The following is a 15,923-nucleotide window of genomic DNA, read 5'->3' on the forward strand; positions in this document are numbered from 1 at the left end:
CGCTTCAGGTTACAGACTCCACTAACCCAGAAATAGTGCTTCAGGTTAAGAACTTTGCTTCAGGATGAGAACAGAAATCGTGCTCTGGTGGCGCGGCGGCAGCAGGAGGCCCCATTAGCTAAAGTGGTACCTCAGGTTAAGAACAGTTTCAGGTTAAGAACGGACCTCCGGAACGAATTAAGTACTTAACCCGAGGTACCACTGTACTTGAAGGAGCATCTCCACCCCCCTTGTCCAGCCTGGACACTGAGGTCCAGCTCCGAGGGCCTTCTGGCAGTTTCCTCACTGTGAGAAGTGAAGTTACAGGGAACTAGACAGAGGGCCTTCTTGGTAGTGGCGCCTGCCCTATGGAACGCCCTCCTGTCAGATGTCAAGGACAAAAAGAACTATCTGAAGACAGCCCTGTTCAGGGAGGGTTTTAATGTTTGATGTTGTATTGTGTTTTAATCTGTTGGAAGCCGCCTTGAGTTTTAATAATAATAATAATTTTTATTTATACCCCGCCCTCCCCAGCCAAGGCCAGGCTCAGGGCGGCTAACAAGCAATAATAAAAACAAGTTGAATGAATACAACTTAAAAACAAGATTAAAATACAACATTAAAATATTAAAATGCAGCCTCATCACAGGAGGAGAAAAGAAAAAGAAAAAAGAAAGAGGGGGAGGGAATCAAATTGGCTCCAAGCCAAAGGCCAGGCAGAACAACTCTGTCTTACAGGCCCTGCGGAAAGAAATCAGATCCTGCAGGGCCCTGGTCTCATGAGGCAGAGTGTTCCACCAGGCCGGAGCCAGTGTTGAAAAGGCCCTGGCTCTGATTGAAGCCAATCTAACTTCCTTAGGGACCGGGACTACTAGGGTGTTGCTATTTATGGACCTTGAGGCTCTCCGTGGGGCATACCAGGAGAGGCGGTCCCGTAGGTACGAGGGTCCTAGGCCGTTTATTATTATTATTAATCCTCACATAAACTCTGAGATAGTTTAGGCTGAGAGAGAGAGACTGGGCCATGAGTTTCATGGCTGAGAGGGGATTTGAACCTGGATCTCCTTGCTTAACGCACTAAACTCTACACCATGTTTATAAGATAGGAGGTGAGATAGGTGAGGCAGCTACCAGCTGCTACTTCTGGATACTTTCCTCCCCTGCTTACAGTACATAGGAACTTGCCTTACACCAGGGATAAGGAAACGGTGGCCCTCCAGATGTTGGCCTACAACTGCCATCATCCCTGGCCATGGTCCATCCTGACAGTGGCTCATGGGAATTGGAGTCCAACAATATCTGGCGGGCCGCAGGACCCTTGCAGAGTCACACTGTGCTTCCATCTGGCAGTCCTTTCTATTGTGACCGGTGACTAATATGCACAGGTGAGGTAATCTGTTTTTAGTCCAATGAGCTTTATGAAAATGAGGATTGGTTCCCTTTTTACTGTAGTATCCCGCGTCCATGTTTTACAGCATGAGGGGAGCTGGTGGGAGTGGCTACAATATACTGTAGATGGAGTCTTCCTTCCCTCTTCTATTATCCCCAAAGCTTGGTGTTTCTGAAAAATTCAGAGTAAATCTTCTTGAGCACCTCTTTTTCTTGATATGTAGTACAGGAGAGGTAGTATCTGTTGGTGCCTTGGACTCAGCCCAATCAATGTAGTAGGTAACCATCATTGTGAATGTATATGCTTCAAAACTCCTGCAGCAGCCACCTTCTATCTTCTGCCCACATCAGTGCACTAGCAGCACCCTTGCGGGCCAGGTGTCAGACTGTCCCACAAACAGCTGATTTTTGTGTGTCCATGTTATAGCTGATTGCTTTTGAATGTCTTTCCATGTGCAAATGCTGTTGTCAGATTGTGCTGTTGGGTTGGAATATTGTACACCTGCCATTTGAGCTGCCAAAGTAAAACACAAGCAAGGCAGGTCATATTGGGGAATTTTCAACTCCAAACTTATAACCAGTTTTGTCTGTTTATAATCTTTTAACAGTTTTGTGTGCCAGTCTTGCAAATCTGTATTTAAACCATAGAAGGATATGGACCGACATATTCCTGTGCATCCTTTACCTGAGGAAATACGAAAGGTATGCTACAGTGAGCAAACTTGGCAGCATTTGCTTTCTGGTATATTTTATTTATTTTATTTGTCTGCGGTTTGTTGTCATGTCCATAACAGAACTCTTGCCATAGTTCCGTTCTGCTCAATATATATTAATATTTGCACATGCGTGCTGCCTCTTGGAGTTGTGCGCCTGGGATTTTTGAAGAAATTATATTGTGCAAATAAACCCATGTACACACACCCAAAATTTGAAAGATTGTGGAATCAGTTGGAGAAAAAAGGAACCTTGAGATGGGAGGGTTTGTAAAGCAGCCAGATTTAGCTTCTGCCAACTAAAAGCTATTTGGAAATGAAAGGGTTTGATAACGAAGGAGGAAGACTAGAAAGTTGGCCAGGCAGAAGGATGATATGGGTCTTATGTCCTCTGAATTACAGAAAGGTTTTTTTCTCTTTAATGAGTCACAGGTTTCAACAGGGGCTCAGCTCCATTGGGAAAGAAAAAATGCTTTATATATGTTGTTTATGCATTCTAACACTGTGACACCAGATGGCGCTGTGGAGTTCCGTTTTTGCTAACCTGATTTCTCATGCAAACTTTGCAACTTCTTTGATGTGTTTAGAATCCAGCCCATGAGAATTTTAAAAGTATAACATAAATAGTACCAGATCATTGAATGCAGTGCAGACTGTGCTCTTTTAGGATTGCTGGTATCCCCATTGTGCAAAGTACGACGAATACACCATTAGAAGAGAAGAATCTTGCTTTAGACAGATATAAATATTTTCTTCCTCATGTTTAAAATACTCAAAAGTGACTGACATGTAATAGCAGCATAGGGAATGATTTTGTCTTTCTCTCTCAACCCATTCCCTCAATAGCAAACCTCTGTGCACTTAAAGAGATTCCATTTGACATCCTTTTTCCACATACCCAGTAATGTGTGATGCACATGCATTGCTGAACATGGAGGAGGGACTGGCGCAAAAGATCCAGAGATCAAAAGTATAAATTATCCAGAGCAATAGTATAAAAATAATTATAAATTAGTGAAAGAACAACAGTAGACGCACAAAAACCACTTACTAATTAAAATAAATAGAATGCATTTCTGTGAAGACCTGCACGTGATACGTATATGGCTTTTCTTACTAGTATACATTCATAAGCCATACTGTTTGGAGAAGATGTTAAGAAATAAAGTCATATTCATAATGGCATGCTGTTTGTGCCATGTCAAATTAAGAAGCACTATTTATGTTGGTTTTAAAGCCCTTAGTAGCTGTATAACAAGAACTGCAGATAGAAGTTGTTAATGAGGCAGCATTTTGCAATTATTTCAGGGCAGTGACAAAAATGACCAAAAAAATGGAAATTGAGTGAAACCTGAATATGCTAGTTATACAAGAATTCCTTTGTTTCAGTTCAGTTTTTAAATGTAAATCATGCAATGAGATAAAGTACTCTGTACAAGCCAATGTTTTTGGAAAGATAATTGACTGTATTTCAACAGAAACTGTAGTGTTTTCATATAGTTGTTTTTGAACAAATACCAAATAATTAAAAATGACACTTCGTTTCCCCTTTTAAGCCCTGGCAGAGAGAAGCCAAATTACCATTTTATCATGCCTACTAGAGACTGATACTTAGGAGGGATTGAACGAGATTAGGACAGGACTTTGAAGTACAGTAATTTTGCAAAATAGATGAAAGGGGGCTGAGGAGTAAGAAATAAAGAAAAATAACAGTAGCCTGGAAAGTGAGGACCCTTTGATTTATATTGATTTTATATCAAGTTTTTTGTGCTTCCCATTGCTAGATTTTCTGCAGCCATTTCAAGAAAACATTATATATCTAAGGGCTTCATTCAATGGTTTAGCATTAATGAGCAAACATGCAGGTTCCTATGGAGAAGATCACAGCCGCTTTGCTCCACCTCTGGTCTTGGTTCTGTGGTGCTTCTGTGAACTATTTTAGCATTATGCCCAACCCAGGCCTGTGATTCATCTTATTCCAGTCAAAATACAAGCCATGATCTGTCTGGGAGCCTGCTTGTTTGCACGAAGCTCTGTTAGTATGTACCCACAAACTGGGTAACTTTATCTGCTTGCACTGTGTAATAACAGTATTCAGTGATAATGTTCTTGATGTGTAACTTATCTATTTCATTGTATTGGTAATACAGTCATCTCTTAGCCTGTGATCCTATACCTTTTGGATAAATCCCAGTGGGATTCACTTCTGACATGGGTATCATATATGATCACACTGCACATTTTTCAGCAGCCTTATAAAAAACAGGAATTATAATTCTGAAAGTTAAAATGAAAAGGCTTTACATGTAAATATTTTGCAACTATCTTTCAGTATGAGCTGCCTTTAAATATGACTATGGACACCAGAGTACACATTTTTAAAACAGATGTGGGGATGGGAACAGGATACAGTGGCACATGAGAGATTTGTGTAATGCATAATGTGTCACAAGCCTGTTGGCATTTCATTTTTTAAAATGCAAGATTGAAGAAGTAATACTTTCATTATTAAAGAGGGATTAGTATTCCAGTTTTCTGCCATATATAATAATTCCTAATTGAACAAGGGAGATTTGTGCAAGCTTTCACTCATAGATTCCCTTGCTGGAAGAGGATCTGCATGTGCATTCAGAAAACATTTACTACCTGTAGTTAGATCAGGGACTGCACTTGCAGAGTTCTGAGCAGGTAATTGGTCCTATTAAACCTGACAGCACAAATTACCTGGAGGGGTAGGAGGGTCTTTCATAATGCATTGCCGGGAGTGGAATAAGAGCTATACTAAAATTGTGAGTCATAGAATTGTATTGTTGGAAGGGATCCAAAGGGTCATCTAGGCGACCCTCCTGCATTGCAGGAATCTCAACTAGATCATAAGTGACAGATAGCTTTTCAGCCTCTGCTTGAAAACCTCCAAGGTCTCATGGGAGTCTGCTCCACTTTCAAACAGCTCTTACTGTCAGAAAGTTCTTCCTGATGTTTAGTTGGAATCTCCTTTCTTGTAACTTGAAGCCATTGTTCACGTTCTTGCCTCCGGAGCAGGAGAAAACCCTTGATCACCTTGGTCACCCTCCTCTGCACATAATCCAGTTTGTCAATATCCTCCTTAAATTGTAACATCCAGAACTGGACATAGTGTAGTCTGGCCAAGGCAGAATAAGACAGGACTTTGACTTCCCTTCAGCTGAACACTATATTTCTGCTGATACAACCTAGAATAGCATTAGCGACGTTTTTGTGCGTGTGCTGCTGCTGCTGCATCACACTGTTGGCTCATGTTAAGCTTATGTTCTACTTACTAAGACCCCATGATCCTTTTCATATGTAGTACAGGCAGTGCAGTACTTTGCTACAAGTACTGATTCCTTTAACCTTTTAAACAATATTTACTCCTGTGTTTCTGTGTGAAGTAGTGCCAGTTCCAGGGGGCCCTTGGGCAAGATAGCTGATCCTCCACTCACGCTGTACCCATCTCCTTCTCCTCACCACTGTTGCTATATCCATTTGCTTCCCTCTCCCCACCTCGGGCCAAATCCTCACCAACCTCCAGCGAAAGAGAAAGGGAGATGTTAAGTTGTGCTGTGGTCACTGCTGCTTCTCATTCTTTTCTTTGCTTGCTTGGTGAAGACAGGTGAACAGGCAGCAACAGGAAGATGAGGAACATCACCAGAGCCAGGAGTCTCCAGGGATTGGAATCAGGCCCCCTACTGGGGCTTGATGAGCCTTGGCAGGTCTCCACAATGCTGACCTCTGACTCAATCCCTGGTTTGAAGCAATGTCTATAAGGAAATCATAGAATCATAGAATCATAGAATCATAGAGTTGGAAGAGACCACAAGGGCCATCGAGTCCAACCCCCTGCCAAGCAGGAAACACCATCAGAGCACTCCTGACATATGGTTGTCAAGCCTCTGCTTAAAGACCTCCAAAGAAGGAGACTCCACCACACTCCTTGGCAGCAAATTCCACTGTCGAACAGCTCTTACTGTCAGGAAGTTCTTCCTAATGTTTAGGTGGAATCTTCTTTCTTGTAGTTTGGATCCATTGCTCCGTGTCCGCTTCTCTGGAGCAGCAGAAAACAACCTTTCTCCCTCCTCTATGTGACATCCTTTTATATATTTGAACATGGCTATCATATCACCCCTTAACCTCCTCTTCTCCAGGCTAAACATGCCCAGCTCCCTTAGCCGTTCCTCATAAGGCATCGTTTCCAGGCCTTTGACCATTTTGGTTGCCCTCCTCTGGACACGTTCCAGTTTGTCAATGTCCTTCTTGAACTGTGGTGCCCAGAACTGGACACAGTACTCCAGGTGAGGTCTGACCAGAGCAGAATACAGTGGCACTATTACTTCCCTTGATCTAGATGCGATACTCCTATTGATGCAGCCCAGAATTGCATTGGCTTTTTTAGCTGCCGCGTCACACTGTTGGCTCATGTCAAGTTTGTGGTCAACCAAGACTCCTAGATCCTTTTCACATGTAGTGCTCTCAAGCCAGGTGTCACCCATCTTGTATTTGTGCCTCTCATTTTTTTTGCCCAAGTGCAATACTTTACATTTCTCCCTGTTAAAATTCATCTTGTTTGTTTTGGCCCAGTTCTCTAATCTGTCAAGGTCGTTTTGAAGTGTGTTCCTGTCCTCTGGGGTGTTAGCCACCCCTCCCAGTTTGGTGTCATCTGCAAATTTGATCAGGATGCCCTTGAGTCCATCATCCAAGTCGTTGATAAAGATGTTGAATAAGACCGGGCCCAAGACAGAACCCTGTGGCACCCCACTAGTCACTCTTCTCCAGGATGAAGAGGAACCATTGATGAGCACCCTTTGGGTTCGGTCAGTCAGCCAGTTACAAATCCACTGAGTGGTAGCATAGTCAAGACCGCATTTTACCAGCTTCTTTACAAGAATATCATGGGGCACCTTGTCAAATGCCTTGCTGAAATCAAGGTAGGCTACATCCACTGCGTTCCCTTCATCTACCAGGCTTGTAATTCTGTCAAAAAACGAGATCAGGTTAGTCTGACATGACTTATTTTTCAGAAATCCATGCTGACTATTGGTGATCACAGCATTCCTTTCCAGGTGCTCACAGACTGTTTGCTTAATGATCTGCTCCAGAATCTTCCCTGGTATTGATGTCAGACTGACTGGGCGGTAATTATTTGGGTCCTCTCTTTTCCCCTTTTTGAAAATAGGGACAACATTTGCCCTCCTCCAGTCTTCCGGGACTTCGCCTGTTCTCCAGGAATTCTCAAAGATGACTGCCAGTGGTTCTGAAATCACATCTGCCAGTTCTTTTAATACTCTTGGATGCAGTTCATCTGGCCCTGGAGACTTGAATACATCTAGACTAGCCAAGTATTCTTGTACTATCTCCTTAGTTATTCTAGGCTGTGTTTCCTCTGCTGAATCATTTGCTCCAAATTCTTCAGGTCGGGCATTGTTTTCTTTATCGGAGAAGACTGAGGCAAAGAAGGCATTGAGGAGTTCAGCCCTTTCTGTGTCCCCTGTTTGCATTTCACCATCTTCTCCTCTGAGTGACCCCACTGTTTCTTTGTTCTTCCTTTTGCTACGAACATACCCATAAAAGCCTTTTTTGTTGCTTTTAACCTCTCTAGCAAGCCTGAGTTCATTCTGTGCTTTAGCTTTTCTGACTTTGTGTCTACACGTGCTGGCTATTTGTTTGAATTCCTCTTTGGTGGTTTCCCCCCTTTTCCATTTTTTGTACACATCCTTTTTTAATCTTAACTCAGTTAAAAGTTCTTTAGATAGCCACCCTGGCTTCTTTAGGCACCTTCCATGTTTCCGTCTCATTGGTATTGCCTGAAGTTGTGCTTTTACTATCTCCCTCTTAACAAACTCCCAGCCATCATGAACTCCCTTTCCTTTTAGTATTACTGTCCATGGGATCTCACCCAGCACTTCCCTAAGTTTTATGAAGTCGGCTTTCTTAAAGTCGAGAAATTGAGTCCTAGTATGCTTGGCTGCTCCTTTCCGCTGTATAGTAAACTTCAGAAGAGCATGATCACTCGCGCCTAATGATCCTTCCACTTCTACCCCACTAACCAGGTCATCAACATTGGTTAGGACCAGATCTAAAATGGCTGTTCCTCTTGTAGCTTCTCCCACTTTCTGGACAATGAAGTTGTCTGCAAGGCCAGTGAGGAATCTGTTTGACCTTATGCTCTTGGCTGAGTTTGACATCCAACAAATATCCGGGTAATTGAAGTCCCCCATTACTACTATCTCCCTTCCTTTTGCATGCTTGGCCATCTGTTCCAGGAAGGCATCATCTATGTCCTCCGTTTGGCTTGGGGATCTATAGTAAACTCCCACAATGAGGTCACTGTTATTCTTCTCTCCCTTAATTTTGACCCAAATGCTCTCACTTTGGCTTTGAGGTTCTAAATCTTGGATCTCTTCACAGGTATACACATCCCTGACATATAACGCCACTCCTCCTCCTTTCTTGTCTGGTCTGTTTCTCTGAAATAGATTGTATCCCTCCATTATTACATTCCAATCGTGGGACTTATCCCACCAGGTTTCAGTGATGCCTATTATGTCATATTTAGTTTGCTGTACCAAGAGCTCAAGCTCATCTTGTTTATTTCCCATACTTTGCGCATTAGTGTACAGACATTGAAGTCCATTAATCATTCCCCCGTGTCTCTTATTTAAGGATTTTTTCCTCCCACCACTAGGTCTGCGTGCTGTTTGCTCCATTCGGTCTATGACATTTGGATGATCATCTTCATCAATTGATAGACTCCTACCTTCAGGAGCACTGTCTCCCTCCCCCACATTAGTCAGTTTAAAGCCCTCCTGATGAGGTTTCTGAGATTTTTTGCAAAAACATTCCTACCAACCGTTGTGAGGTGCAGCCCATCGCTTGCCAGAAGTCCATCTTCAAGAAACTGCATTCCGTGATCTAAGAATCCAAACCGTTCCTGTTTACACCATTTGCGAAGCCAGTTGTTCACTTCCACTATTTTTCCCTCTCTCCCTGGGCCACGTCGTTCAACTGGGAGGACAGATGAGATGACAATTTGTGCATTTAATTGCTTCAATTTCCTGCCCAGAGCCTCGTAATCTCTTTTGATCTTCTGGAGGCTATTGCTTGCAGTGTCATTGGTTCCCACATGAACCAAGAGGAAGGGGTATTTGTCAGTGGGTTTTATGATTCCTTGCAGTCGTTCAGTTACATCTTGGATCTTAGCCCCGGGGAGACAGCACACTTCCCGAGACATCTTGTCAGGCCCACAGATCACTGCTTCTGTTCCCCTCAGTAGGGAATCCCCTATCACCACTACACGCCTCCTCTTAGGTCTGGTCGGGGTTCTTCCGTGAGCTGTCCGTTCCAAGGTCGCCTGCACATTCCCTGAAGACTGCCTTTGCTGCTCGTCTTCATATACCTGATTGACTGTAATGAGGGAGAGATCCTCAAATGGAGTCTGCTCTTCGTCTTCCATGCTAGGGGAAAGGACCTCAAAGCGATTGCGTATTTCTAAACAATCAGAGCGAACCCTGGGCCTCCTACTTCTTTGAGTCACGTTTCTCCATATATCTGGCTCCTGTGTTGGTGAACTAGCCTCCTTCTCAGGGGAGTCCCCTGTCTCCTCCTTGGTGGAGACGGTGTGCTCTGTTGCTTCCAAGAAGAGCTCTAGCTCTCTAATTCTTTGGAGCGTAGCTACACGTTCCTCCAGTTGCTGGACTTTGTCTTTTAAGAGGGCAATCAACATGCAATTGCTGCAGGTAAAGCTGCCTGCAACCTTTGGCAAGATGGCAAACATTGCGCAGGAACCACAGGCGACTGCAGCTGTTCCCTCACCCTCCATCTTGAGAAGGTGTCGTTGGGGGTGGCTACAGCGGTCCTCCATCATAAAAAGTGTGAAGACAGGACAAATAAATCCCCCCAAATAAACCTATATCTCCCCCAACAAACGTTTGAGACTAGCTCCCCTAAATCTAAAAGATGGATCAAACTGCGCGCGCCGCTAGCACAGAGAAAGCAGCTAATCAGCCACAAGAAACTCACACAAGAAAACCCTTTTTGTTCCTTCTTCAGCCGCTGCCCTACAAGCTCTGACAAGCTCCTCCCACAGCTAATCCCCTACCTCAACAGAAGCCCTGCCCCCTCTGACCTTTGCACAGAGAAAGCAGCTAATCAGCCACAAGAAACTCACACAAGAAAACCCTTTTTGTTCCTTCTTCAGCCGCTGCCCTACAAGCTCTGACAAGCTCCTCCCACAGCTAATCCCCTACCTCAACAGAAGCCCTGCCCCCTCTGACCTTTGCACAGAGAAAGCAGCTAATCAGCCACAAGAAACTCACACAAGAAAACCCTTTTTGTTCCTTCTTCAGCCGCTGCCCTACAAGCTCTGACAAGCTCCTCCCACAGCTAATCCCCTACCTCAACAGAAGCCCTGCCCCCTCTGACCTTTGCACAGAGAAAGCAGCTAATCAGCCACAAGAAACTCACACAAGAAAACCCTTTTTGTTCCTTCTTCAGCCGCTGCCCTACAAGCTCTGACAAGCTCCTCCCACAGCTAATCCCCTACCTCAACAGAAGCCCTGCCCCCTCTGACCTTTGCACAGAGAAAGCAGCTAATCAGCCACAAGAAACTCACACAAGAAAACCCTTTTTGTTCCTTCTTCAGCCGCTGCCCTACAAGCTCTGACAAGCTCCTCCCACAGCTAATCCCCTACCTCAACAGAAGCCCTGCCCCCTCTGACCTTTGCACAGAGAAAGCAGCTAATCAGCCACAAGAAACTCACACAAGAAAACCCTTTTTGTTCCTTCTTCAGCCGCTGCCCTACAAGCTCTGACAAGCTCCTCCCACAGCTAATCCCCTACCTCAACAGAAGCCCTGCCCCCTCTGACCTTTGCACAGAGAAAGCAGCTAATCAGCCACAAGAAACTCACACAAGAAAACCCTTTTTGTTCCTTCTTCAGCCGCTGCCCTACAAGCTCTGACAAGCTCCTCCCACAGCTAATCCCCTACCTCAACAGAAGCCCTGCCCCCTCTGACCTTTGCACAGAGAAAGCAGCTAATCAGCCACAAGAAACTCACACAAGAAAACCCTTTTTGTTCCTTCTTCAGCCGCTGCCCTACAAGCTCTGACAAGCTCCTCCCACAGCTAATCCCCTACCTCAACAGAAGCCCTGCCCCCTCTGACCTTTGCACAGAGAAAGCAGCTAATCAGCCACAAGAAACTCACACAAGAAAACCCTTTTTGTTCCTTCTTCAGCCGCTGCCCTACAAGCTCTGACAAGCTCCTCCCACAGCTAATCCCCTACCTCAACAGAAGCCCTGCCCCCTCTGACCTTTGCACAGAGAAAGCCCCTAATCAGCCACGATAAATAAACTTGTGTTTACAGTTACAGTTATCTCCATTTAACCAAAGGAATGGATTCTTGGCTGGAATGCAATATTGAGCTTGTTTCTCTGAGTGCTTTCAATTAGTACTGGGGTAGGGAACCTACAGCCCACAGACATGGCGTGGGGTAGAAAGGAAGAGAGAGATGGGATGGCAGAGAGGTTTAGAAAGAGTGATGAAATCCTGAAAGGCAGCAAACTTCCTGCCTCTCTTGATTTATCATCAGCCCTTTGTGGGCCAAAGGTTCCACAGCCTTGATTTTGTACATCATTACTTGGTGCCAATAGAAGAAGAACTTAAGAAGAGTCCAGCATCCTTTTCTCACAATGGCCAATCAGTCTAAGGGAACCCTGCAAGTAAATTCCTTTGCTTTCTCAAAACTCTCCTGGTTTTTAATGGAATCATAGAATAGAATCATAGAGTTGGAAGAGACCACAAGGGCCATCGAGTCCAACCCCCTGCCAAGTAGGAAACACCATCAGAGCACTCCTGACATATGGTTGTCAAGCCTTTGCTTAAAGACCTCCAAAGAAGGAGACTCCACCACACTCCTTGGCAGCAAATTCCACTGTCGAACAGCTCTTACTGTCAGGAAGTTCTTCCTAATGTTTAGGTGGAATCTTCTTTCTTGTAGTTTGGATCCATTGCTCCGTGTCCGCTTCTCTGGAGCAGCAGAAAACCCTTAGCATTTTCTGTTCCACGTCCTTCTGTCCCCAGGTCCCTCCCCACCTTAACTCAGCATTCTAGCCTAATGGATCCTCCATGGGCAGGGCAGCATATTCCTGAATGGTGGGGATATGCAAATAAAAGGCTTAAACACACACACACACACACACACACACACACACACACACACCTGGTGTCATATTATCCCAGCCTCCTCTATATTCCCATTATGTGTAACATAACAAATTGGAATTGTTGCTGTATAATGTGCAATCTGGACAAGAGTATGGTCCTTTGTCACTTCAGAAATCATAGGCACAGACCTGGCAGATGCGGCTCAAATGCATGTTAAGTTGTGATCAAATTGATCCATTACGTTGCTTATGCTTAAAATGTATTATTGGCACTTTTAATCATACTTTAATCAAAGAGCAGTTAAGTTACTTGTGCTTCAAGCATGTATATGGAGAACTAAAATCTTGACAAGTGTCAGAGTGAGTCCCAAGATGCCCACCCCCTGCCCACCCACCCCCATGAGAGATTAGGGATATACAATGAAAAGTACAATCAAGCTCTTGAAGAGCAAGGAAGATGAGCCTGTGATGATTCTCAACTAAACACAACCCAGTTTCGTTAGCAATGCTAAAAGCATCTTGTTCATTTTAGGAACTATAATGTAATTAACACTTCTGTGACATTTCCAGATAGACCGCAAGCAGGATCCCCCCCCCCTCTCCACTCCCCTCTCATACTGGAGACATGAAGTGGAATGTCTAAAACTGTTTATTTTGAAAGACAGAAGCAGTGATGCTGCAAGAAATCACAATGTTCTTTTTGGGATAACAGCCCCTCCCTTCCCTTCACATTACAGCTCAGTTTGTCCCCTTTCAATAAGTAATTTAAGTACTTTGGAACCTTATGGTATTTATTCTGAATAACAGTTTCATATTTCCAAGCACAGGTTGTAACTGCCAGGAAAAACAGAATTAATTTTTCATTTCCTTCAGAGCCACTGTAGCTATGATCAGGCTTCACGAGGCAAAAAGAAGAATTAGGATAAATAAAGGCTGGCATAGTAGTCCTGGAGCCAACATCTCAGACGCATAGTTTTATCAAAGAATAGTTAAAATGCATAGCACTGAGGTATGGCATTGGAATGCTTAATGGCTTGTCTCATAATTACATCTTATTAGTGTTCATTGTTTTGACTGCTGCAAAGCTTGACTGTCTTTTCTTCCCTTTTGCTTACATTTGAATCTCTTTTTCCCTCCCCCTTCTTCACAGGAAGCTTTCTTATCAGATAACAGTCATCCCTCTTCTCTCAAAGGCTTTGAGTGGAATATAAAATTAAAATAATTGTAGTATAGTCAAAGTGTTTCTTCATTCATGGAAATATGATGAGTTATATATGCTGTGGGGTGGTATGTTTGTTTTTTTAGGATTTTTTTGACAGTCTATTTGATAATTTGATGACAGGTCCTGTCCCAACATGGTTTTGGGTAAATAATCATGCAATTAGTTCAACATTATAAATGCTTTACTGGTTTGTGTGGTGATTTAGGCTGGATACATATTGCCAATTCCCTTTGGTGACCATTGGTGATCTCAGAAGAGAATGTCATTAATATATGGCAGATTCAACTTGCATTGCTTGATAGGAGGCCTCTTTAGGTTGCTCCTTGCTCCTGCTTGCCCCATTCATTATGTTTCCCTTCCATGTGCCTTTGCTCATCTGATGACTAGCCTCCCCTATTTGTCTCAAATTGCCATTTCTTCCACTACTACATATTGCTCTATCCTACCCTTCAGAACCCTAAACTGCCTTCGCTGACTGGGTTTGCAGAGTTGCTGGAGGTTATTGTAATGGCTGCATGACATTACGTATGATCACTCAATGTTTAGAGGCCATATGCTTCTAAGTACAAGATACTGGGGGCAAGCAAATGAGAAAGCTATCACTGCCATGCTTTTCTTGTGAGCTGCCTACCTGTGTTGGTCTAATCTTGCAATACAGTTGTTATGTTCCCTTCAAGAACATTGTTTAAGCTAAAGTCTGGTGCTGGTGTTTGTATGATTGTCTCCACAATAGCAAGGTTTCTTAGGTGTTTAAAAAGTAACATGGTCCGGTGGCCTGTGCACATGCAGGAGGGATTCATGCTGTATCATATTTTTATTTTTGGGTGGTCCTGCAGGTGGGGAATTGGTTTGAGGGTGGGGTGTAGGGAGGATATCACCAGACCTGTTACCAGGACTGGCTTCTGAGTGCTAAACCATAGTTTACTGAGAACTTTTGTTACATCTGCACCAGATTCTAATGCCAAATTCTAATTTGGCAGATTCTGGTAGCTTTAAAATTCAAATGTTTTCAATAAGGGAACCCCAGGAGCACAGATAGAAATGTGTGTGCTCACATGGAAGTTCTGTGGTTCTTGTCCTCTTTTCTCACGGTAAAATTTTGCATGTCGTTAAGTAATCCTACATGCTTGAGTAATGTTGTTTCAGTACTTCTGTTTGTGCACATACACACAAGCAGGAGTAATTAAATTGGGTTGTGATTTGCAGGGGAGAATTATTGAACTGAAAGTGTAGGGGGAACAAAGTTATGCTGCAGGGCTTATAATTTTTTTTTGTAAGAAACTCATCTTCACCCAAATAAGTAATCGTGTGCTGAAATACATCCTGTGTCGATGATTAATAATCCCACACCTGCCAGATTTCATAGTTTCTGTGTGACTCATAAGTGACACGTGCAGTGCATCACATGATGCTCTCTATGAACACTACCCTAATCATGGTTTTGGTGGACCGCAGATGTGGTTTTGTCAGGCAAGAGATGATAATTCATTTGTCTGAAGTGCTCCAAAGGAGTCAATAACTCAGTATCTTGATTTTATTTAAAAAAATATTAAAGAACAAAAGAGAGCACAAGTAGAAAGAATGCTGTTGCTTGCAGTCTTCCTGTAGGCATCTGGTTGGCCACTATGAGAACAGGATGCTGGACTAGATGAACCTTTGGTCTGATCCAGCAGGGCTCTTCTTACGAGAAATGCTTCCTCCCCTTGTTAGGTTATGTGGAGACCTGATGGAGACCTTTCGCGACTTTTAGTATCTTTTAACCAGGGGTTGGAGATATGGCCCTGCCCCAGTTGCCTGAGTGCCACCATGTTCTATTTTTCTGTTGTCATCTCCCGCTGGTTGCAGCAACTAACAGATGGCAAAGGCAGAGTTGGAAGACTGGAACACAGCAACCCCCGACAGAAGACACTGTTCCCACTGTAGAAATGGCTTCTCTGTCTCTACAGTAATTCTGTTCAGAAGCAACACCCACCTACATGTTGCTACAGCCAGCAGGAAAAGGGAACAGGAGAGCCTCCCCAGATAGAAATACCCACTTACAGGGGCTCAGATGATCTTTTTGGTCAGATCTTAATCTCTGTTTTGTTCCTTCATTGGCTAATATAGCAAACGGTTTAATTGATGGGGGAAACAGCTGTGATTTCTTGTTCTGCTGCCCCCTAGACTTTTTTTAAATACTACTATATCCAGTTGGGAAAGGGATGTAGCTCACTGCTAGAGCACATCCTTTGTATGCAGAAGATCCCAGGACAGCTCAGTTGGTTAGAGCATGGTGCTGATAATGCCAAGGCTGCAGGTTCAATCCCTGTATGGGACAGCTGCATATTCCTGCATTGCAGGGGGTTGAACCAGATGATCCTCATGGTCCCTTCCAACTCTACAATTCTATGATTCTATGGACTCAGCTATACAGCTGCAAATATAACATTTTAAGTGCATTATA

General features: G+C 43.7%; 1 protein-coding gene across 5 annotated transcripts in view; it reads left to right on the forward strand.

The window, feature by feature from the left end:
- Positions 1 to 1,385: 1,385 nt before the first annotated feature.
- The window catches only part of LEKR1 (leucine, glutamate and lysine rich 1), a 73,172-nt gene continuing 58,634 nt past the window's right edge, over positions 1,386 to 15,923 (forward strand). The window contains exons 1-2 of one of the 5 annotated variants that reach the window (XM_053390351.1): positions 1,386 to 1,659; positions 1,977 to 2,070. In XM_053390351.1, coding sequence (XP_053246326.1) covers positions 2,023 to 2,070 — 48 coding nt within the window. In that variant the 5' untranslated portion in view covers positions 1,386 to 1,659; positions 1,977 to 2,022. Of the gene's footprint in view, positions 1,660 to 1,974; positions 2,071 to 13,131; positions 13,268 to 15,923 lie in introns of those variants that run through there. The other 4 variants (XM_053390350.1, XM_053390353.1, XM_053390354.1 and 1 more) reach the window with 4 other exon arrangements.

Source organism: Podarcis raffonei, chromosome 5 (genome assembly GCF_027172205.1).
Source record: "Podarcis raffonei isolate rPodRaf1 chromosome 5, rPodRaf1.pri, whole genome shotgun sequence".
Lineage (NCBI taxonomy): Eukaryota > Metazoa > Chordata > Lepidosauria > Squamata > Lacertidae > Podarcis > Podarcis raffonei.